Raw genomic sequence first — 24,840 nt, forward strand, 5'->3', positions numbered from 1 at the left:
CATGGAGCTCTGCTGATGTCCATTCCCAGAGGTGAAAACCCAGCAGCATGAGGCTGTCAAGAGAGGCAGAAGCTGCCAGTGACAGTGACAATACTTGCCACTGCTGCTGCTGTCCATGCCAGAGATGTAAAAAGGGTGGTTATGAGTTTAGAAGATATGCAGTGACTCTTCTGTGTCCACACGGTCTCCTCAAGGCTCTGAGGGCTCCTGGCTGCACTCCCTCCTGTGGGGCAGAAACTGCCAGGCTGCTGTCCCGGTGCCTGCCTGGGCCTTGGCTTCTCCAGCAGCAGAGGTGCCAGCTGTGCCCGCAGCAGCCCCGGCTCCCTGCGGTGCACGAGTAAGGAGCACACCACTTGGCTTCAAAACATACAATATACTTTATTGCCTGCTAGATAATCAAAGTGAGGAGTAAACACCATAGCTGGAAAAAGCAGAAAAGGACCAGGAGAAGGAAAAGAATATCCAGTCACCAAACAAGTTATCAGGCAATAAACCATACACAATATAAATAATCTGTTTCTCAAACAACTAAATCTTTATTTTGCTAATGACCATTAATGGTTAATTATCAGTAGTAAAATCTCTGGATTTCCTTTTCTACACAGCATTAGTAGTAAGAAATATATAAGGGACTCTGCAGAAAGCAATACAAAGGAGTTATATACACAGGCACCTTCTGTGGAGCAAGAACAGAACCTCATCTAATAAGGAAGGGCTATCTACAAACCAGAAGACCATGGTAATACAATATTAGCTCAGACTTAGTTTAGCTGCAGCCTTTCCACAAGGTAGGCTAGCAAACTTATGTATACATATATATTTTAATATAGATATATATAGAGATTTATTATTTTAAAAATAATGTGAACTACCTGTAGTTCCTAGACTAATTTTAAAGAGGCAGTGTACCTTTCTGAAGCTTCATTTCAGGAAGTATATTAAAAATGGTATATAAAACACTAGCAGACCCAAGCTCACATATCGAGTCCTGATATCTTCCCTCCGACTTCTCTGTCTAATGTTATAGCTGCCACCTGCATTGACAGCAATGCCTTTAGTCATCTGGATTGCTATTTATGTTGCTGTAATTGCTACCACTAAATTTACTGGATTATAGTGTTAGTAATTGTCGATTATAAATAGCAATAATGCTGCAGTACACTGTCAAAGCCTGCCGCGTTACGAAGATCTAGTCTGTATGTGCATGCAGAAATTTGTTGTTTAATCTAAAAGAACATTTCTCAGTCAAAGTGCTTCCCCTGTCAATCCCACCATGCTTTTCAACCACATGGCAAGGACTCCTCTCTCTTAAGGAGGATGTGATGCCTCTCAGCCCACACCAAGCTCTCAGCAGCCCTTCACACGGCACCCATTCATCTGACTTTGCTTTCAGGACATAACCCTTTCCCTTTCACACAGCCAGTGCCCTTAAGGCTAAATATGACTTATTAAAATTAAAACTGACTATTTGAGGAAATACTTTTAACACGTTTTGGTCAAATCTCCAACTGAGAGATGTGAGCCATGTGAGCCTTGTGCTCCCCACAGCAGGCAGGGAGCAGAGCGCTGTGTGCTGCTGCTGCTGCCCAAGAGCCAAGCCCAAACCGCCAGCAGGGGAGGAGGAAGGGAGAGACATTTGCAGGGAGCACCATAAAGGCCCAGTAAGGCCTAGAGTGCCTTTTGTGCCACCCTTTTCCAATCTGCTCCCTGTTTGCGTCTTGGGGTCCACTCGCAAAGGCAAAATGGGAGCACACACATGCAGACAGGCAGTGCCCCTTCCAATGGATTTGCTCCTAAAAACAGGGATGGGGAGGTGAGGCCCCTCTTCTAAGTGGTATCACTTTGCTCTCAGCCCAACCCTCACTGCTCACACGAGATGCCTCATCACTTTTGTTCATGACACAGATGTCACTTAACACACTCCTTGCCTGAGGGTTTCTAGAAGCCTCTTCCCAAATCAGTGACCACACCCTGACGCGCAGTTGCTCTGCCTCAGGTACCACACCAGTGTTGAGGGTATCCCCCACAGCCTGCTGCATTTCCTGCCAAACCAGGATCCTACCCGTGTGACTCAGCATAGTCCCACCTGCACAAGTGACCACTCTGTTCCCCTGGGCCCCCCAGCCAGGCAGAAACAACCTCCAGAGCAAGCTCCAACATCTGGACAAAAGCACACACTCAACAGGAGCCATCTTTGATACAGCACAAGAGATATATCAAGTAAAGTGTAGCAACAAACAAATAGTTTCCCCTAATAATTCTGACATTTTGATAGGGGAGCTTAAAAATATGTATTTGAAAGAAGGATGCCCTGATGGAACAGGATGTTTTGCAGTGTGAGGGAAGGAAGGATGGTCTGTACCCAAGAGCACACATAGCATGAGCACTCAGCCCGGCAAACATGTCCTGGCTGAATTGTGCCCACTGCATCTTTGATTACAAAACAGTGAAGACAGAAAGTTCCTGACTGGGATTTCAAGTGAACTCAGAAGCAATCTTGGCTATCTGAGCAGCAGGTATCCTTCTTTGTCTCATCCAGGTACCCATTGGGAGCAGGCAGGAAAGTACCACAAGAAGAGGAGTGCACACAAAAGCTGGAAACTGAGCTTTATGGCTATATCAGGAGAGACAATGTGTAGGGACACTGTTTAAAACTCAGTCACCTCAGTCTCTGCATCACCACAGAGCATCACTTCACCGTATTTATGCCCTTAGACTTTGCTTTGCCATTGAAACTGTGCAAGCACAACACAAGAGAAATGCCTTTTTTTTTTTGTATTTGGCTAAGAATTTTGTGCATGCAAGGATCAGAGTTATTTTTCAGTTCTGTTAGTAATTCCTCTCCAGTTCTACAGGACTCAAATCACATGCTGATACTCAAGAGCAGGGAAAATGCGGGAAGCATGTTGTTATGCTGGGAGAAAGGGGAAAAAAAGGGCAAATTTTAAGTGAGAAGCAATTACACTGTAAAATCAGGTGAATATTCATCTGTACTGGCTGGTCTTGTGTTTTTCACTACTGAGTAACAGGGTATAATTTGGAAATCATACCCTAGTTGACTCTGGTAGATCTGCTGTATAGTGCAACTTTTTTTTGTCACTTCTGTCTCCACTGTAACTTGTTTTTGCTTATTCCAGGTAAGGTTCCCAGGGCTGAGCAGCACTGAGAAAATCAAGGGGAGCACAAAGAATTAAGGGTCTATGAGAGCAGGAGAAAAACTGTGAAACATGGAGGAAAACACTTTTCCTTCCCCAGGCATCACTAAAGACTACATTGATGGTGAAAGCAAGGACTACTGAACGTACTGGTTAATTTGCAACTGAAGTGCAGCCTGATAGGCATGCACCATATTTCACAGGAGCAAAAACTCCTAGCTCTAAGCCAGGGTGATTATTGGGCTGGGGGAAAATTAATTTCATCCCTCCCACAAGTTTGGCTTCCCCTTTTATAGTGCCAGTTCTTTCAATCACAAACTTGTTGAAGAAATTGCATTTTCTAAACTGCTCCATTTCCCCCTTTTCCTTTTTAAGCCATTAAATATTTTCTCTCTCAGTGCTTGGAGACTGCCAACTTCTGCAGGAGGTTGTCTGTGGAGATACTGCCCTTCAAAGTCAGTCTTTGGTCAGTACAGGGGTTTCATCAAAGGCTCATCCTGGAACTGAACAGACCCGGGTGCCCCATCCATCCAAGCTCCTTGCCATATCCATGCCCCTAACTGGGGCCAGATGTCACCTGGAGCAAACATCTATAGGAAGCCTCAGCTTTGTGTCCTGCCAGTGGTACCACTTGTTTCAGCTCTTCAACACAGCACACAATCCCTGTGCTGCTTTGCTGTGACTCCCTGGGTGTCAGTGCCCAGCTCTGTGACACCACATGGAGCAGCTCAGTGGGATCTTGGGGTACCACAGCAGACAAGAGGCAATGAATGCCTCTGGCAGCAGGGCCCCCTCTGCACTGCCTGCAGCTGCTCCTGCCGAGGCCATGGGGCCATGGCTGTGCAGGGCTGGTGCTCGCAGCCTTGGCAGCCCTGGGGAGCATTGCTGGCCCTGACCACAGCACTGTGGGGCTACAAAGGGCTGCTGCTGTGCACTGCAGGAGGCACCAGTGCCGGCTGCCATGGGGACCAGGGGGCTTTGCCATTGCCTTTTCCCCCTTGAGCTTCGTGTGGCCACACAGAAGAGCAGGACTGTGGGATCCCAGCACATGCCAGCATGGCTGGGGTGATCTCTGCCTGATGCCTGGACCAGGAGAGTGTAAGAGATTTGCCAACCCATTTCTTGCAAGCCTGCAACTTCTGGTGAACACAGCAAAGCCCTGGCACCAGGCACAGGGCACCAGGCACAGCGACCAGGAGTCCAGGCTGAGAGCCTCCTGACGAACCACAACAGGCAGAAAAGGAAGGCAACTGCCCAGCTTGAGGGACATGCTCTACCCTTTGCTTCCCCACTGGGTGCCTATTTCCAGTAATGGGTTCTCAGCATGGACTGTCACCCAGAGACTCCTCAATAAACTGTGTCAATGCCCCGGCTAAACTGGTGCAGAGGTAACAGGGGAGTGCACAGCTCTTGTAACACACCGGCCCCGCTCCATTAGTCTCCAAACTGTTTCAAAATTATTCCACTAGTCCTAGTTTGGAAGTGGAGAGAGTATTGCAGGCACAGCATGGGTCCCTGTTTTAAAGCAGAGACCTGGGCATGTCACGGTCCCTGCACTGCCAACACCACTGCATGCAGCTTTTCCCATGTCTTCAGAGAGAGGCTGCATCAGACCCCAGGCAGGGACCTTGCTGCAAGCACAGGTGATGCCTTGCCAGCAGCATCTCACCAGAGGACAGTAAGGAAAAAGGCTGTTTCCAAGGCAGGAGGCAACAGGGAGAGGACAGCTGTAGGCCATGGCCATGCTGGCTCTCCAGCCTTTTGCTGTGGCTGGCACAAGCACTGCCTAAAGAAATGGATTATGCTCTCCTTTGGTTTCCTCCTTGTAATATGGCTTTACTGATGGCCTTGTAGTATCTGAAAAGGGTAGCAAGGAAAAAGGATGGCAAGCTGGGTTGGTTTGGGGCTGGGGATTTTTTGGTTTGGCTTTCTGTTTTTTCACTGTCTGAACTCTGTAAAAAAAAAATTGAAGGCAACTACTGGATAGAAAACACAGCATGAGGAGAAAGGTCTCTTTGAACCTTTCTGATATGGCTATTAACCATCAACCTGACACACCATTTGAAGAAAGAGGTTTCTAAAGGCATGGAGGAGTCCTGTAGTGAGCAAATTTGGGCTGGTGATCCTTGAAAATCTTGTCTCAGATTTTATCTGACCATTATTTTTTAGGTTGCATTTATAAAAACAGCTGAAATGCTCCTCAATCTAATGTCATTTGAGGGCACTGTCTTTTTCTCCTATACCCTAAAATTTTGTACTCTAGGCACTGGGGGAATAAACCACCCTCAAAAAGACAGCGAAACACTGGAAAAAACAGCATGGGAAATTGCTGATTCTCCACTATTAGAGGCTTTCAAGGACAAGTTCAACACTCACCCATCCACCCATCAGGTCTGTGCTAAGTATAGCTTAATCTGCCTTGGAAAATGTCTAGCTGATGTCTCCAAGTCCCTTCTGGCCCTGTGACTCTGCACCAAGTAAATAATGCCAAGATCTCATCCTGCCACAACCCGGGATGTGTTTAATATCCTGTCTGGCTGTTTGGTTTTCTGCCTTAGCTTGCTGTTAGTCCAGGAACACACACAAGCACTTCAGACATCCTATTAAGAGTCAGCTTACACTTTCCTCACTCACCACCAAAACCCTGTCTAATTCTATAATCACTCTGAAAAAAGATGGAAATGGGGAGCAGCAAACGAAGAAGAATATACAGAAATGTCCACCCTGACATTCAAAAGTTGTCACAGAAAGCCCTCCTTCAGCCTTTTTCCATCTTTAAAAATGTTGACCTATCTTCTGACAAGTTGATAATGAACAAGAAAACCCCACACTGACAAGAACCACTGCCTCTTTTAAATACCCTTCACTGGCTCTTGCCCATGGATTGCATGGCTTGGGCATTCAAGGAGCATCTGGTTTCTAAAATCTGCTACAAGTAGCCCAAATAATTATGTGGTTTACATGAAACATAATTCTGTCTTGAAAAAAAAAAAAAAAAAGAAGAAAATTTAAAAAAGTCAAGCTAGGAGCCTGGGCATTTTAAAACAGGTGCTCACAAACATCAAGATGAAAGACCTTTAGGAAATACCAACACTACTGTGATGGTGATGTGTGACGCTGTGTTTCACGTAACATGATTGCCCAAAGCTGACCTTCCACCCCCAGCTCCTCTCAGCTGGCTTATGGTGCACAATTAATGCAGCAATGTAACAGCAGTCAACCTACAAGGAGTGAAAGGATGTGAACACATAGCAGCAACCACACTGGTCTGCCATGCTCACCTATGGATGGCAGTGGGAATCCATCTGTTCACCATTTCTGCAGTAAGCAATTACTTTAGCAACTTAGAAACACAAGCAGAAAATGCAGAATTTGATTTATGGAGGTGCTGGTCTTTCCTTACAGGCCTGTCTGCACCCTGAGTTAATCCGCCCACCCCTATGTATAAATTTCGCATGGATGAAAAAAGATCATCTAGGGACAGATTTAATTGTCAAAATCTGTGGCATCCTTCCCCAGTTCGTGTTTCTTGATGAAAGCAGTGCTCAGTAACAATAACAGGAGGGTAAAAAATGTCTTTACATCAGCAATTACGCCATGTGCACAGAGCCTTGAGACAACCACCATCACAACAGTATTTCAAGGAGACAGATGACGTTTACAACAGCAAGTATCTGGTGCTTCCACTGCCAATCTCTGCCTGTAACAACTCAAACCTGCAGGGAACTGTGCTGCCAACACAACCTCTGCCATGCAAAGTGCCTAGAACAGCTTTCAAACACAAGCAGGTGAAAGACACAGAAATCAAAAGCAACATTTTACAAACTGACAAAACATGCAGGGCAAGAGCCCTTGGCTACGTGAACCCCGCAGGTGCAACTCGAACTGCAGTTGTCTGCAGCACCTGGCAGCTGGCATCCCTTATCCCATCCTTTGGATGCAGTGGGGCTGCTGCACAGCTTTCTGATGGCCAGGGTGCCTTCACTGGAGGGAAAGCCATAATGCTGCATGTCTGATCCCACAGGCTGCCTCCACGTGTGCCTGCTGCCGTAGGTGAGGCTGTATGAGCAAAGTAACTGGAAAAACCAATATTAGGTTTATTTGAAGATTTCTTCTGTAATTATGGAGAAAAAAGTATAATTGTCTGGGTGCTGCCTTTTCCTCCTGTAATAAAGAAATTTAGAAATGTGTTGAGTTTTATTTTGCAAGTTAAGGCTTAGAATGAGTTCTTTTGAATGTTTTATGTCTAATAGGCACTACTGAAGGGGGTTTGGTTTGGCTTAAAAAAAAAAAAAGTGAACTTAAGCCATGCACTAAAAAATGAACCAGGCCAAATTCCCATAAACTGTGAATCTACTCTCACAATAAATTGCTAGGAGGAGGAAATAATTTATCAGGTTTCAAAAACCTGCTGGGTACCTGGCTCTGGCACTGGTGGTGTGCTTTCCCACAGTGCCAGAGGCACAAAAAAGGTCTGGGGAGCCCAGCTTTGCTGCTCTATCCACTTCCCAGCAGGATCCCACCCCCTCTGCCTATCTTTCTGCAGAAGCTGTGTTTGATGCACAGCTATAGCTCAGGAAAACTGTTGTTAAAATACTAATTAAAAAACCACTGCAGGTTTTTCAGAGTTATGCTTGGGAAGGTGTGGGATACTGTCCATCCCACTGAAAATCTGTGGTATGTTTTGCTACTGATGTCTACCAAGTGTTCAGCCTCTCAAAAAAAGAGAGGAGAGAAAGGCAAGATAATTGAAAAGCAAGGTGAAAGATTTGCAAGTGAAGCTTGGTGTTCCCAACTTCCTGCAACAACATAAAGAAAACCATCCAAGGAAGAGATCTCTCTCTACCAAATAGAAAACATTTTCAGTGGGACAAAAGACCCAAGCAGTTCTTTTTAAACAGCTTTTATGCTGTTCATGTCCCTGGTATCTTGATGGAAATGGATTTCCAGCGGCTGAGATTTGTGGGATGGTGGTTTACTGCTGGATACAAATGAACATTCCAGGCACACCACCACATCCTCCCACAAGGACTGTCAGGTGTGACAAGCCAGCACTGCTGAGGGACTCCCATCTATGTCCGAGGCATCTAAAAAATTCCATTTGTCACTTTCTATTTATCTTAAGACTGTTGAAATAGCTATATTTGTGGTTTTATTTATCAAAAGTACTAAAAAATTGCTCTTCTTGCAAAGCACACTGAGTATTTTCTGAGTGGTCTAAAAGCCCAGAAATTCCTATTTAAGAATACATTTTTATCTCATCATTAAAGATGCTTTTAAATCCCTGCTGGCAACCCTTAGCCTTTAACTAGAGAACCACCATGTCAAGGTGGAACAGGAAATATCTATTTTTTGGTCTAGGTTCTTTAAATTAGTTGTAGATTATCAGAATCCAGGAATATGAAACTAATGCTTTTATACCGACTCTTGTGTATTATGCTGTTTTCAAGGTTCTCACCCATGAAACATACCATGAGTAAAATCCTCATAAATTAGTTATTTCAAAAATGCAACCCTTCATCCCTAAGTGACTTCCTTGCTGGCATGGTTTTCTGCATGAGAAATAAGTAATTACCTTCACTTTGAAAGATCTCAGAGTTCAATTAACTATGTCCTAAATCTGGTGCACTACGGACAATTACTAGCAAAGATGTTTGGAAAAAAAAATTATGTATCAAGATTTAACAGTCACAAAGCAAATCCTTCCCTCCATTACTTTCCAGTGGACAACTATGCCTTGTGCCAGCCAAGCACAGTGTATTTACTTAGGACAGCAAGAAGAATTTTCTGAATTACTGATTCAAATAAAGATGAGCACTTGATATTATTTATGATGTACTTGCAGGGAAGCACTCATTAGCAACACTTACACCACGTGCCAAATACATCTGTCATCTGGGAGTAATGGGATGGTTTCAAACTGCATCACCCCTTAAGCAGCTCATACATTACTTCTAACTGAAGTAATGAAAAGTTACTGCTACAGTCACTCGAGCAAAACACAGCATCCATTCCAAGACACAGACTTAAACTGTAATTTCTGCTCTTTTTTTAGACCACTTGGCAAATCTTGCTCTTGAAACTGGAACCTCTTGAAGACAATGAATTGTCCATCTGCTGTGATGGTAACTTCCCTACCATCTTAGTTCTGCTAGAAAACTCTGCTCTTCAAAACAAAAGCAAACACAGCCTTGTTGCCACAACCTGTCAATCTCTGTACTGCCTACTGAAACCTGGAAACTCATGAAGGTCCAACTTCATCATCGAGTTCCCAACTGGGTTTGTTTCACTTTGTATTATAAAAATCTATCTCAGCAGCTGCAGGCAAGCACAGAGCCCACACAAAGTTGTTGAGGCACTGACAAACTTTTTGCCATCCTGGAGAGGCTTGTAGCAAAAGAACCTCCCCCTGCCAGAGCCCACCTTCATGACAAACACCACAGCTGGGAGTCCCAAACCAGATGAATCACAAATGTAAAAGGGAATCATCTGTCAAGAGAGAGATGTGCAGTGAATTTGCTTCAAATGACATCACTCTGATGCCAATGGCAATGGCGTGCTGCAGGCTGCCTGAATCAATGACATTGGATTTGCAAGACTGAAAACACACAAACTCCAAAGCCATTACAAAAGTCATTACTGGACATCAAAACCAAAATTATGTATCCTAAACTATTGACAGATTGGCACTATCTGATTTCCAAATTCTCCTTAACTCCCAAAAACAGCAGAGTGTTTTAATAACCCAGTTGTGCTGACCAGGTATTAAGGGAACCCACCCTTAATAGGAAGGAAGGAAGGAAACTGATGCTCAGATTGGTCTGACTGAAGCCTGATGGTCTGCTGTAACTGGGAAGCCTTTGGTGGGCCATATATGAAACTTGTACTCCAAAGATGTACTCCAAAAACTTATTTTGGACTGGAATGACACCTCCCAGGACCTCAGGTTTTCTCTTTCCCACCCTTTTTGTTTTCTTAAGTTGGGTGTTGTTTGATAGCAACCTGCCTTCTCTTAGTGTGCTGCAATGCTAAGCATGTCATTCTGACTCAACTGGCTTGACTTTTGGGTCTATTTCAATCAGTTCCTCTTGTTTCACAGAATGACAAATAAGCTAAAGTGCTGCTCTATATGGACTACATGTTTTGTATTTTGTACTTCATATAGGCTGGATTTTCAACTGGAATTTCAGCTGGGCTTGCAGCAGTGACACTGTGGGCCAGTGCATTTCTGCTGAACATCTAATAATTCTCCAATCAGAAGACAACCAATAAAGCCTTGATGAAATTTCAAGTATATTTTAAATACAACTGTATTAGAGCTCAATTTCTTACTGCTGCTGTGGTAAGAAAAGTCCACCAAAAAAAAAAAAAAGAATTTGACACTGGATAGAAGGTAGATGTTGTATCTTACAGGTTTTATTTCAGAAAACAAAACAAAACAGAACTTTGCAGCAGAGATAGGAACACATCTCATATTTTGTTACAAAGTGCTAGTGTCCTACTGGAGAACTGACAGCCACATGAGCTGGTGTATAGCATGGCTACTGCATGCCCAAGTATACTGTGTGTCTCACTCCATGTTGTCACATTGTAGGAAAAAAAAAGTCTCTCTGAAAGCAGGGTTAGCTGTACATTAAAAAACTCCAGAATGAACAATGAAAGGGACCCAACAATGGTATCGAGGGGAGAATAGCAGTGTCTAGCAAAGCATGGTGCTTGAGTTGGATGATGCCTTTCCATCCTGTGTTTTTCCAGAAGTATTAGTTGAAATTTACCTTACCTGACAGTTAAGAGTCAGTGGAAATGCCATGCAGTTGGAAAAAGCAACCTGAGTGAGAGCTGGGTAACAAACCAGATCTAGATGCACTGAGAATTAGCTGAATTCAGCAGGTTTTTAGTTGGAAGAACCAAATGAAAACAGAGGAGAAAAGATGGGACTTCAAGGAATGAAGACAACTGTTTTAAGGTAATTTAGTAATAAAAAAAGGTGAATAGTGATTTCAAGGTCCCTGACAGGGCATTGGATACTGACAGAAGATGCATTTCTTAAAATTTCTTCCACTTTTTTTGCTCACTGAATCAGAACTTTCCTTCCCCTTTCCCATGACCTTTACATGGCCTTTAAGGCTGAAGCTTTTCCATTTCTGGTGTTTTTTTGCAGAGATACTGACGCATACCCAGTAAAGGCAGTGCAAAATTGCATACGTTTCTTCTTTCCTGAGTAAATAGCACATAGATAAAAAAACCCCTAAATGTTTCCCTTCTTCTGCTTTTGACTCAGAGACAGATCTGCTCCCACGTGAACAGCCAGTGTCTATTGGCTTCATGAAGTCTGTTCTGCGGTCTTCTGTGATCAAAAAATACATGGCAATCAAGGAGGTTTCAGGCATCCAAAGACAGAAAAAGAGAAGATCTCAAATGGTCTAATTTTCAAGCCTCAAGACTGTAAAATATATGGGCAGAGCAGACTCCTGGTTTAAACAAGTTTCCAAAGTAGTGGGAACCTACTACCTTTAGGTTTAGGCATTGATGTTGCTTGCTACTTATTTCTAAAAGATAAACCATTATTAAGTTCTCTTATGTCCAAAGACTGAAATCATAGCAAGGGCTTCTTCTGTGGGATGACTTCTCTTTTATCTCTGTTATCTCTGTTGACTATCAACAAGCTTCCCAACTGTGCAAAGATAACAAAATCCACAAAAACGAAGTAGATACCTAGGAAGCTCAGAAGAAAAGGCAAGCTTTTCTTCAAAAGCCTAACTGCACTGCGTCCTGGCTCTCTCTGTCCCACAATCTCCAGTTTCATGCAATATAAGTCCGCAGAATTCTAGGGCACCTGAATGGATCTGTGGATCTTCTAAGCAATGTCAACAGTGCTGAGCCAGGCTCGGAAGTTTTAAATAATAAAATGGAAGCTCCCAGTACAGACACATGTACGGAAGAACAACTGGGCAGAAGTTCTTTGCAAAGTAAATGACATCTTCACAGTCATTGTGTAGAAGCTGAGTGGATGATCTGACAGAAAACTACAGCATACAGTTCTGAGGATCCATCCCTGGGTTTTGGCATCTTCCATTTTCTGGTGAAAATGAGCTTGTTTAAATATAAACAACCCAACAAGTTTGTACTGTAGCTAAAAACAAATTCTGCAAATACTGCTAACTCAGCCATATGTTAAAGTAAACAATCATTTGATGGTAAAGCAGGTGAAGTATCAAAGAAGCTCATTTGAATAGTATTTATTTGCAATCATTAGTTTTAAATGGGAAACTGTTTACAGGCACACGCTAGATAACCAAAATAGAATGAACATAAAGAAATCTACTTAAAGGTCCTTATCAAATATTTCAAATATTTTATTAAATCTTTTATTCAGCTTCATTATCACAGTTTGATGTACTTTAGCATGTTATACACATGACTTAACATGTGCACTTAGAAGTATCAAATTAGAGGTTTTTGAGTAAAGTATGACATTCTATAAATGTGCTTACTGACTTAACTACACACAACTAAGAAGGCAGTAGCTCTGTTATACCATTGATGGAGATGAACCATTGTAAGGCATGTTTACACCAAACTTTGGAAAGAATAAAACTATATACTAAGTTGAAATTCAGTGGAAATACATGTGAGAATAGAAGTTGAAGGATTGGGCTCCAAGAAAAAAGATCATAGCAAATCAGTTGTGTTGAAACTGTCAACAGATACTGGTTATTAAAAGCAAGCACTGCTGAGAAAGAAGGTTTTTGTAGATCCAGGTCAACAGGTTCTGTGCTTTTTTCAGATGTGACTTTTGAAATTCACACCTTATGCTGTTTAATGTGAAGAAAAGATACTAAAATCTAGCAAGGAAGTTGGAAAACTATCGTCTGAAAAACTTCAAAGTTGTTTGTTTTATGAGCAAACACAGGAACACTTTAGCGCAGAGTACATGCTGGAAGTCACTGCACTCCACTGTGTGTGTGAGTGTACGTACACACACATGCAGACACAGGCAAGTACATGCCTCTCCTGCTTTTGTTGCCCTCAAAGACCCAACCACTGATTGAAGTACAGCAGTACTGAGGGGCAAACAAGGTTTCAGCTTGGAGCTGAAAAGAGCAGAGGAGCATTACATTTGGGAGCCCAGTCAGTTTTCCTGAACAGATGTGGTTTTTCCAGTGGAGTACAGCGCAGGTCTCCTAGTATATGCTAAACAGCCAAGATTCAGAAACTACAGTATAATTCTTTGGAAGAACTCCATAGATGTTAAGCTATTTGCAGTAGTTTTAAAATTCCACCTCAATGAAGGCCCTAGGTCATGATGACATGCTTCCCCCAGGAACACCATGTAAGCCCAAGCTTAAATCCAAAAGCATAGTGGTCTGTGATCGGGGCTCCCACACTGTCACAATGACAACAACAATGCTGCCCCTTAAGAGGGGTTTCCAGCCTACACCTGGGTGTGTTGCTAAGTGGAGATCTCATGTCAAGTCTTCCTAGATTTCTGCCATCAAAGAATTAGTGGGGGAACATGAAATAGACATTCATCTTATAAGCTTCTTCAAAGTTGTCAATTCAGTACAGAATACTGAGTATATAAATGACTATGGTAGTACTTCGGTGAGACCATAAACCTCACTGTGCCTTTTTCTTGGGGAATTCAGGGGAGGAGGCAAGTAACCCTTTCACAGCCTAAATATGTACTTGTTCATGGCACTCAGTGTCCTGAAGGGCCTCAGCATCCTGGCAGCTGTAGTTGACAGTTCAAAAATACATACAGGGTAGGGAGAATGCCACGAGTATTGCAAAACATGGCAAAGGAGCTCTACAACCTATCAAACAAGCACAGCAAACAAACGGCATCTAATGGATAATGTAGGGTATACAACACCCAAGTTGTACAGTTATGCTTCCTTGCAAAATCAGGACTGTGAACGTAAACTCCAGAAGCTGTTTCAAGAGCAGCATGTAGCTTACTCGACACTTCTGGAAACATCACAAGTCCACCACCCTTCAAGCACTGCATCTTCTGCTCTTACAGAAACTGATCTCACTGAACCAAGCAGAGCTAGTGGGTCCTGCAACCCATAGGACTGTGGCAGAGGCTAAACAAAAATGCTCCAGCAACATAGTTTGGCTACTACTGTATATTCAGCCTTTATGGTGTCTGCGCTATATATATGTTGCTCTTGGAAAATAAAGCACACAGCGATATACAAATGGTATCAATGGCCAAAAAGATTACATGATCATGCCTACAAGTAAATGGAAGTTAACAAAAGTAGTCTTTTAGGAGAGGTAGCCATATTAGACTCAGCATTCAAAAAAAAAGGGAGTGCACTCAAAAGGGTCAACATACATTATAGTGTCTTGTAGACCCATCATGTTTCTGGTTTCCTACATCATTTTTTTGCAGAATGTACACACCCAGGCACACACAGGTACACGCACACACACACATCCACACACACACACCCCTATATATACACATCTAAATTCTTTTCTAATTCTCCTTTGTTGCCATAATGTTGCCATACTGAGAATAAAGGACAGCTTTCCTTACATGCTCTTAGCTGCCCCATGTCTAAAACTTGCTTTCAGTTGGTTCAGTATCTGTACAGTAGCTAAACAGGCAGTGAAAATTAAAATTGTTTCAATTAATATCCTGTTGCAAAAGACAGCATCCAAACTATAAGGCATTCCCTTGTACTGACGTGACTTACAACTCTCTACTTGATACAAACTACAGAATACTCTTCAGCCTTGTGCTACAAAGGCAGCTTTCACCCAAATAATACAGACCAAAGCTGGAATTTAAACACCACAAACCCACACACTTCTACCAGTCCCTTGTTCTTGGTGCCCCTTTCCAACAACGCTTATCACTTTAATTTCAAAGGTCATGCACCAGTGCTATAAAATAGAAACCCAAACTACCAAGAAATCTCTTGCTCCTGACTTTGGGATACCGTATTAGTATAAAAGAGCATTCAGAGAGCTTAAATAAATATATTCTTTTCTGAAATCACAGCACATTCAAGGGGTACTTACTGCCAGAAGCAGAGCATTAAGTAATCTCCATAAATATTTTCAGAATAATTTAGTCAGAAAAGACCTGTAAGATATGAAGTTTTGATTGATTTGGTCTAATACCTGGAAAATAGCCTACTGTGGGGATAAGAATCTGCATCTCAAATGTTCTGCAGAACATATTTCCCATATTTGTATACAGTACTAGAACAATTAAGAAGACATTACAGTAATTTTCTCCCAGCTTCTTAGATCTGTAGCTTCGGCCATGACAATGCATTTCGTATGCCTCAGAACTATGAAATACTGAAGATGACAAAATAAATAAAAGCCAAGTAAAACTGGGACAGTACTGCATTTTACACTTGAGACAAGATTCCCCCCTCCCATGGATAAGTCATAGAGGACAACTACAGTAAATGCTTGTCTTTTTTTTTTTAAAGAAAGATTTATACACAGGTTCAGATCCAGAAAATAATGTGAAATGCATAAATATTGATAGCTTTAGCTAAGTTAAAATGGGTTCAGTAAAGTATGATACAACATATTCAGAATAAACAAAGCAGAAAAGCATCATATTTTGGTTTGCTTGAGATATACATAAGGTGCAACAATTTCTTCTCTAGAGGCATTTGTGGACAATGTGTTAACAGGTAACAGTGTTTGCTGGTATACTGAAGTACACACAATAGCAGTAAGATTTTCCAAAATGAAAGCAGCTGAAATTAATAAAAATTAAAACAAAACAAACAAGGAAAAAAAACCCAACCCCAATACAGTAAGATATTGGTCTGAAGTTTTTGTTGTGCTAACAGACTTTGTTACCTGAAAATACTGATACCCCTTCTAGTAGATTCAGGGAAAATTCTAGCTACTCAAATCAAGACATCACTCATAGAACCAACAAAGGCAAATGCCTAGTGAACTATAAAGCTTTGCAGGATTTCTGCTACTCTCAGTGCCTAATCGCTTAAAAATTAAGCATATCTACAAAAAGGTTTGTAAGTATCTGAAAACAGTCATATCCAGTAAACTGACCCAACCCTACCCCCTCTCTAAGGGAAAGTCAAGGAAAAGCAGATCAAGTAAGATATTAATTAATATAGAAAAAAGTAATTTTCTGTTTCTTTTAAAAAAGGTACCATTAATATACAGAAATATCTCCAGGAACAATATTGAAATTTAAATCGAGGAAGGATGGGGTGCTTTGACAAAAATATATCTACTCTAAAGGTTTCTAGAGAAATAAGTTAGTACCATTGTCAACGTGAACGGCCTGCACTGTAACATATTTGGATTTCAGCTAATTATAAAGTGGTCCAAAACTCCAAAAGCCACCCTGCTGTGACCCACAAGTTTTAAGTCTTTTAAATTTTTCCTGTTTTGTTAAAATAACTTATAAAACTTTAATAAAATCTTATTTAAAATACCACCATAAGCTGCAATAGCATTCTAGGGGCTCTTAGACATTTAGTCACCTGAATTTTTAAAAAAGCCTTTTCACTGACTCATTGGTTTGTAAATTTTGTTGTTCTTCTCTTGTTCCCTTCTTTCACCACATGCATCCTCGATGTTGCTGTTTCAGTGACACTTCCCCAGCTATGTGCCTTTTGTCAGACCTTTAATCCTTTCTTAAAACTCTTGTGGTACACTGTATGTTGTTTCCTGACACTGAACCAGAGACTTTCACTTAACTACAACAATGAAAGGCTAAACCTAGCAAGCATTAATAATTACTGTCCATATGGCTATTACATCAAATTAGTTACAAAATAACCTCAAAACACATTATCAATTCAGTCAAGTATAAATAAGAATGCCTGATAGAATGATGTAAACTTGCATCATTTAAAGACTTAATTCAAAGAACTTCAAACTCAATCTAATACTATCAAAAGTTCAGCCGGTATGACGAAGACTAATAGAAAATTATTGCTGGAGTCCAATTTGGTAAATTGTTGTGCTACAATGCAAAAAGTAGGGAAACATCTTGTGCTATAGAAGAAGTACCCTGTTGAATTTGTAGCTTTAGATCAATTACTAGTGATCATTTTGCATCTATTTGTAGGAATCAATGCTTGGTTAAACAATAGTGTAAGTCAGAATAGTGAAGGTAACAGGCCAAGTGATACACTTGGCCTGCTTTTGGGATGTATTTATGACAGCAAAACACAAAAATTCAACACAAGCAGAGACAGAAACTGGCAGATGGATCTGTTTTGTAGTCTGAATTCAGTCAAACGCTACTCTTCAGTTGTAGTTTAACTGTATACAGCTTTCCACTTTACCAACACAAACTGTAGTTGGCCCTTTATGCAAACTCTGAAGCCGATTTGGACTGTGCATAGTAACTACAACAATGCCAGTGTCTGTAAAATGCAAAAGGTATGTGTATTGGTGTACACTATATCGAAACGTCATGGTTTTAAGTTATTCAGAATTGTGAAATAATACTAAGGTCACTTTTGAAAAACGCATTTGCAGTACTTTTTGTTTACAGGAAAGTTTCACCAAGTCGCTCAGCTATCTATGCAAAAATAAAGGAACCCTCCAAGGCATGAAAGACAAGTCAATTATCTGCAATATTTTCTTTTCCATACACCACACCTTTTTCTAATGCACATCATCCTGGTTATTCAAAGCTAAATTAAAAAGAAACAAACCCAAACATAGCCTGTCAGAACTTTTCCCAGTAAACTCTACCACTCCGGTGGCAAATATAAAAGTGCAGAACATCTGGACCACGTGGCTGCCCAAACACCGCTAACAATGGTACATCTGTCCAGGCTGCCTTGAGTTCTCTGGAACAGGTTTTAAATTCATTCTACAATATAAACGTAGGCATAACCTATTAATATAAACCATCTTAGAACTTAAATCTTCATGTACAAAAATGACTAAGAATATCTAATAGTAACTAGTGCAGTGCGTCAGTGTTTTTGTTGTTTTTTTTTTTTTCTTTTTCATTTAGAATAACTAGATATTATATGAAACTAGTTGTCGTACTCTCTGGTTGGTAAAAGAGATGCTGTGTGAGCTAACAGTAAAGGCAGCCTTTTTCACACCAACCACCCGTTTACTGTTTAAAAGCCTTCAATAGAAAGCAAGCTCTGGGATCATTCCACTCCATTTCAGTTCATTAATAGACAGTATCACCCTCCTACATACTGGGTTCCAATTTGAGGACCTGGCCCAAGTTGCTAATGTCTGGCTTCCAGTGAATTCTGGGCCACTCAGAGCAATAAGTACTTTATTGCAGTCTCTAGTTCCATCATATGGACTGACTAGCTTCCCTTGGTAAAGACAAGGCTAGGATATTAGGTAAAGCACAATGTTTTACAATAAAGTGGAGCTTCACTGGTCAGCGCAGGAAATAAGCACTGGAGCCTGAGACATTTCATTTGGCTGTCCATCATGTGGGAGAGGTGTGGCCCTCTGACTTCTGCAAAAGAAGAGAAGAAAAGCCACCCATCAATACTTAGAGCACAGGAGGTGCTGTTATCAGACCAGAAAAGACAGGAAGCAGCAGTTGCAGGGTTTAGCACCCGACACAGACACACGGTAACTCCTCACTGCTGCAGGTGCTCACGTACTCTGGTTACACCTGCTTTCAGAGGAGTCCCTACAACAGTAATACATACAACAGGACAACCTACATCACAATGAAAAGGCAGGAAAAACCAGATGTGATGGTATTTGACTACACAAAGCAAAATCCAGAGCATGAGAGTAAGTTAAGAGCACACAAGTGCTGTGACTCATTTTGTAAGGGAGCTGCTGCAGCCCTCAGAAGCAGAGCAGATAGTATGTGTGGCAAAAGGTAAATGCACAGAGGCACAGATCATGTTAGTCATGAGTCAACAGACAGCTTTTAAGCAATATGGAAATATACTCATCAGCAGAGTTGCACTGGGATTCCTCCACGTTACCTGACTACATCAGCCTAGCACAACTCTTTTATTACTACAGCAGTGTTAATTTAAAAACGATCTCTTGGCACAGGGTATTGTAAAAATAAACTGTACCAGAATTATGTGCTGGAAATCAACATCAGTCATGGTATCAAATGGACTTGGGAGAATTCCTTTGCAGCTTGCCTTTTAAAAATACATACACCAAGCATGTCACTGCCTGTTATTTACTCTCATATTTTTGTTACAGTATTTGTTATTGGTAGCAATGAAAATCTGGGGCCTGCTTCTTATTTACACCAGGGACACTTTACCTCACTCTGGCCAAACTAAGATCCCCAGCAGAAACCCCCAGCAGAGGTACTCATGTGCTTCACACAAGGGGAGTGCAATGAAGTGGCCCTGGCACAAAATGCAGCTCAGACTCACAGTGCTTAATCAGGGCATGCACAAGGTAAATGAAGATAAGCAGAAGACTTCAAATGAAAACCACGCTGCCAGAAGGACTCCATGTCCCAAGGCTCTATGAAACTATTAAAAAAAATACATTCAGACACTGAAGAAACACATCAAGCAAACCTCCAATTCTTTTCTTCACATTTCTGGATATTTGCAAATAAAGTGAGTTACAAAAAGTAACAACAGTTGGCAGAGTAGAAAACAGAGAAGCATCTAGCCTGTAAGATTTAGGTTTCTGTTTTGACTTCCATTTGCCAAGTCAGTGAGAGACGTGGCTAACTTTCTACTGGAAGAGTCCTCCCCTGTTGTCATTTCACATTCCTCAGGATGATTACCAAATGGCATTTCCAACAGTTGTGGGATATTTGCCCATTTGGTATTTTCAGGCCTTATGAAAGGTGCTGCATTGCCAAAGCTACATAATGACATGACAAAAGATGGCATTCAAAGAGAAAGACCCAAGCACAAAGCTCTGCAAAACATTAGCTCACTTCAACAAGGACAAGAGGAGGACAAGAACTTTAAAGAGGCACAAGGAAGAAAAACCACAGCAGAGCAAATCCTGTTGCTTTTGTGCATTTCTGGTCAGTGTTAATGGCAGTCAATGAAACCACAATGGTGTGAGTGAGAGCAGAGCTTAGCACAGCACTTCCACAAGTTCCATTATGTGGCTTATGATGACAGACAGACTGACTGCAGTGTGAAATAATTTCTCACCCAACACTGCTTAAGCAAGACAACACCTTCTGCAGAGAGGAACCAGCAGATCTATTTCTTTTAGGGTTCCTGAGCTTCTAAAAAGTCTTTGAGCATTTGATGTGCAGCCAGAACACAAAGGACTGGGTTCATCAATGGGGCCCATGAGAGGAACAGTTAATTGAGGTTGTGAATGGTTTAATGAACTGCTGCCTTGAGGAGCAGCAATCATTAGGCAGCCAGCAATCTGTCAAATGGCATCTGCAGAGGCTGTGATGATTTCAAACCGGCCCAATGCTCCCTCAACAAGTTCTCATTGCAGGAGAGGACGGGGTTTCATATCCAGTAAGTTCCATGAAAGAACAACACTGGATAATCAAGAGCCAAGGAGGACCTGCTGTAATTTATTTACTCCCATCACAGGTCTGACCATTCTGTACCGATTCATAAGTAAGTAATTCTCCACCTGATCTGTATGGATGGCCTACTCAATAACTGAGAGGACCAACCTAAGCTACCATGGCTTTTCATCAGCCAGAGTTGTTCTACCCCATGCAATTTTGCAGATGCTTTGCCTTTTACACAGCAAAGCACAGGAGTAAGAATAACTAGTTAGCTTCCCTCAGCCATGTTCAGCACAAAAAAAATAATCTCAAAATGTATTAAATTTTCTCCACCATCTTAGGTTTTAGGCAACTGGAAAATGCAAATCATCATGCAGTAGTTATTTAAATCTGCTATTATCTCACACATAGCATCTGATAATTCTCAATCATTAGGATCTTAAGGAGCATATGAACCTGTTTACATACAAAAATTGGTACGTAAGCTTACTGAGAGGGTTCATTTTACTAACTGCTAAACAGATTACACTGTCATTTAGGTGAAGACTTAATAATACTAAGCAAGTGGGGCAAAGCAGACATTCATAGAAAGCTGTGGAAGGGGAAACGCAGGCCAAATTAAACAGTCTGCTATTCACATGCTTTCTGAACAAGCTGTCAGCCACATGCTATTTACTTAAGACAGCAAGAAGAAAAGAAATCCATACCTGTGTACGTTTTCCATGGCTGCTACTTCTGCCAGAGCAGCTAAGCTAAAGAATGCAGACACCGCTGGCATATCTGATGTAATACTATGATTTTCTTCTGTCTCTGTGTTTCTGGAGCATTCACTGTTGCAGTCTGCTTCTGCACTTGATGATTTTTGAAGAGTACTTTGTGGCAGCTCTTTTGGCTTCTCCTCTGCAAAGAAAGAAAGTTAAGTATGCAGACATAGTCCATAAATCCACTGCAGCTATTGATATGCTGACTAGTCTGGCTTTAACAGAACCTGTACCTTTAGGATTTTGATTCTGCCAGTGTCATCGGATTCATGCTGTAACCTCTTCTGAATCAAGCTACTGGGTCAGAAGCACAGTACTAAGGTTTATGAAGCAGTTTACTGATTTTGCATTCAACTGAATTTCATCTTTTCGCTCAGGCAAGAGAGCTTTTGTGTATGTTTTAGATACAGCAGTCCTGAAAGATTATCTTACTGGAGAACTCCAGCAGGGACTCTGGCATTACTGGAAACAAATTTTGAAAGGTAACCATTCTCCATTTCTCTCTGCATCAGTTCACAGTTCTTAGAGTGAAATACCCAGGGAGAAAAGATAAATTTGGTCATTCAAATAAAATAAGTTGGCCATTATGGACTCATTGATTTCCCAGGTGGTTGATAGCTGTATATTAAATAATGACCATTCTAAGCAGGTAAGAAAACAAGCTAATTAAAAAATACTGCCCTGATAGGTTGCTTGTTGCTTGTACCCTCAAACCTTCTCCAACCATTCAGTTTTAATGAAATTTTAACTCCAATTTCCTTACCCAGTGTCCCTGCTGCTGGTGACACTCGTCCATCTGCTGTTCGGACAAGATGTGTGATCTTAGTTTTCCTTGCTTTCCTTTTCTGGCTGCCAACTAAAGGCTCGTGCATCATTGCTGGCTCTGGAGTGTTTAGGGCAGATATAGAAATTTTATTCTTCCAGGCACTCTCACTGGAATTTCTGTCTTCTAATAGTATGGCTGGAAGAGAATAAAAACGCAACTTTAGATGTAGAATAATTCAGCCACTAGCTATGCTCATTTTGCATATATCTGCATAAAACTGTTCCTCACAGGTACTCAAGAGCATAACCCATGGCAAGACATGATCTGAATGCCGTAGATGTTTGCAGTGAAGTAACAGAATCCATCTTAAATACAATACTGAAGGTTCGAGTTTCTAATATTTGCCAAGAAAACTGTGAGATTGGCAGCGGCACTTGAGTGAGAGCAGGGTATTGCTCTGTATAAAACATTCTGCAACAGAAGATGCCAGCAAGCGGCTAAGAGACAAAATGTATTTAAGGAACAAGGGTCCTCACATAAGCTTATCTTAGCTCACAGACGGACTGACAAGCAGAATTCAGCAATTCCTGACTAAAACCTAGTGTTACCTCTTTAGTCACTCTACATCAACTCCTCTAAGAAAGAGAAATACTGCCTTTTACAAAATAACAAACACCCCAAAGGCTGCAAATAAAAAAGCATAACTGGATCACAGCTGAAGACAAGCATGCTAAAAAATGGAAGTAAGCATGGGATAGAATACCATGACAGAAATACTGCCCATATAAACTCAGAGAATGAGAAAGGAACAGCTTAAATCTTTCTCAGCAGCTCCAGTGTTGATGTCCTGAAGTAGCTTTTCACCCCAAACTGGAACATGATCCCAAATTTTCACTCAAGTAAAGAGTTATTTTAATCTTGTTCAAAAAGAAATTGGTCAGATAGCAATCACAAAACATATTTAAACTTCCAAAGTCTGAGCTCAGTGCCTAGTAGTCAACTGTTTGTAATTTGCATTGAGTCAATAAGCCATTCTGCTGATCCCACAGGGTATCACTAGTACATAAAGGCAATCTGTGACATCCTTTTCCCTCCTGTGATAAAGTGCTATGTGCCCCATCTGTGATCACTGTCAGCTAGGGTTAGAAAGAGGCTACAGGTAGCAAATGCTCAGGTAATTTTTTACAGGTGCCTGTCCAACCTGTTTTGAAATTGGGAATACTCATGATACCTGCATCAAGTTCTTGAGGTATTTTTTCCCAGTACATTGCCATCCTGAATGATAACGTATTTTTTCCTAATGCCTGCACATCATCCCTCCTGCTGCATTTTCAACTCATTTTCTTTACTCTCTGTCAGGTTATACCCCATCTCTTTGCAACAGTCCTTGATATATTTTCTACAGCTCTTACTGTGTCTACAGTTAGTTTACTCTTCCCTCCAGTTTCTTTTAATCTTTCTCCCTGTTTTAAAGACTTTTTAAATACACATCTGTCACTTTTTGGGTGGTTTGACCAGCAAAAATTACACACACAGAACTGAAGCCAGAGTGCAAAAAACTGCTCTTTAAGAAGGGCTAAGAACTGAACAATTCCAATCTCCTGCACTGAGACTGGTGGTGTCACACAGGAGCATCCAGCCCCAGAAACTGTGCACAACAGCCTAACTGTTGGCCTAAGTCTGCATGGCCTTTGCCTTTCACATTAGTTTGAAACTGTTTTGTAGATTTAATGAACTTTCTATATATTTTGCTGGCTTTTTAAACTGTTCATTGTGTGAGAATGTGGACTAGATGAAGAGAATAGCTGTAACACATTTCATCTTGTTAGCAGTTGCCCTTTGCTCTTCTGTTTGAATGGGAAGGACCTTTTAATGTTTTATTGTCTAAGAATACAATCAGATCTAGTACATACATGCACAGACATTTGAAATTTTCCAAACTTTAATTTGTTTATGATTTTAATTCACCTATGTTCTCCTGTAAAATATTTTTGAACTTGTTCATGTTGTTTATTTGGGAAAAAAGCACACAGTTTTAATTAGCATTTTGAAGTGCTTGGCTCTAGCTGCCAACCTCTCCAGAGCATAGCTTTGCCGTAAAACTGATTTTTTTGTAGAGAGTGCTCAAAAGAAAGCACAGGCAAAGATCCACCCTGTAACAATCTAATTAAGTAGAAGCACCAATGGACTGCAAATGTGACTTTCAAGTAACTCAGCTGGGCCAACAGTGAGATTGTGCATCGAGACCAGGATGTTAATTGGAATGTATAATTAAATAGGCAGCCTTCTCTCCAGATTTCTTATTTGGGAATTCATAAGTGTCGATTATATTTTAATGTAATGGTCTGGTTGTAGTCCAACACTATCTGTTAATTCTGATTTGCTCTAATTAGCACTTTGACACTGCTGTCTACTTCTAGCTTGATTGAGTTTATAATGCTTTTAATCTTAGTACTACAAGCCACTATTTTGTTTTTTTTACATTTAATAAAAACATTAAGACATGATTTCAAACAATGAACAACATACGATTAAAAGAGACTTGATTTGGTATGCATTTAATTAGATGTGTTGTATGTCAGGTCACTAGAAATTAACTTGATTGATCGCTACAGTTGAGGTTCCCTTTTATATTTTTCTTTCTTATATTGTATGTGTCAAAAAATAAAGAGAAAAAAACCCTTGAAAGGTAAAATAGGGAATAGTGGAAGACATAAGGAGTATATGATGTTG

General features: G+C 41.1%; 1 protein-coding gene across 9 annotated transcripts in view; it reads right to left on the reverse strand.

Moving 5' to 3' along the window:
- Positions 1-358: 358 nt before the first annotated feature.
- The window catches only part of BBX (BBX high mobility group box domain containing), a 150,091-nt gene continuing 125,609 nt past the window's right edge, over positions 359-24,840 (reverse strand). For all 9 annotated transcript variants that reach the window (XM_071433500.1, XM_071433495.1, XM_071433497.1 and 6 more), the window contains 3 exons: positions 22,105-22,302; positions 21,288-21,480; positions 359-18,612 (listed from right to left, as the gene is read on the reverse strand). In XM_071433500.1, coding sequence (XP_071289601.1) covers positions 18,525-18,612; positions 21,288-21,480; positions 22,105-22,302 — 479 coding nt within the window. In that variant the 3' untranslated portion in view covers positions 359-18,524. The remainder of the gene's footprint in view (positions 18,613-21,287; positions 21,481-22,104; positions 22,303-24,840) is intronic.

This window comes from Agelaius tricolor, unplaced genomic scaffold (assembly GCF_023055355.1).
Source record: "Agelaius tricolor isolate 1412-34295 unplaced genomic scaffold, bAgeTri1.0.p SCAF_9, whole genome shotgun sequence".
Classification (NCBI taxonomy): Eukaryota; Metazoa; Chordata; class Aves; order Passeriformes; family Icteridae; genus Agelaius; species Agelaius tricolor.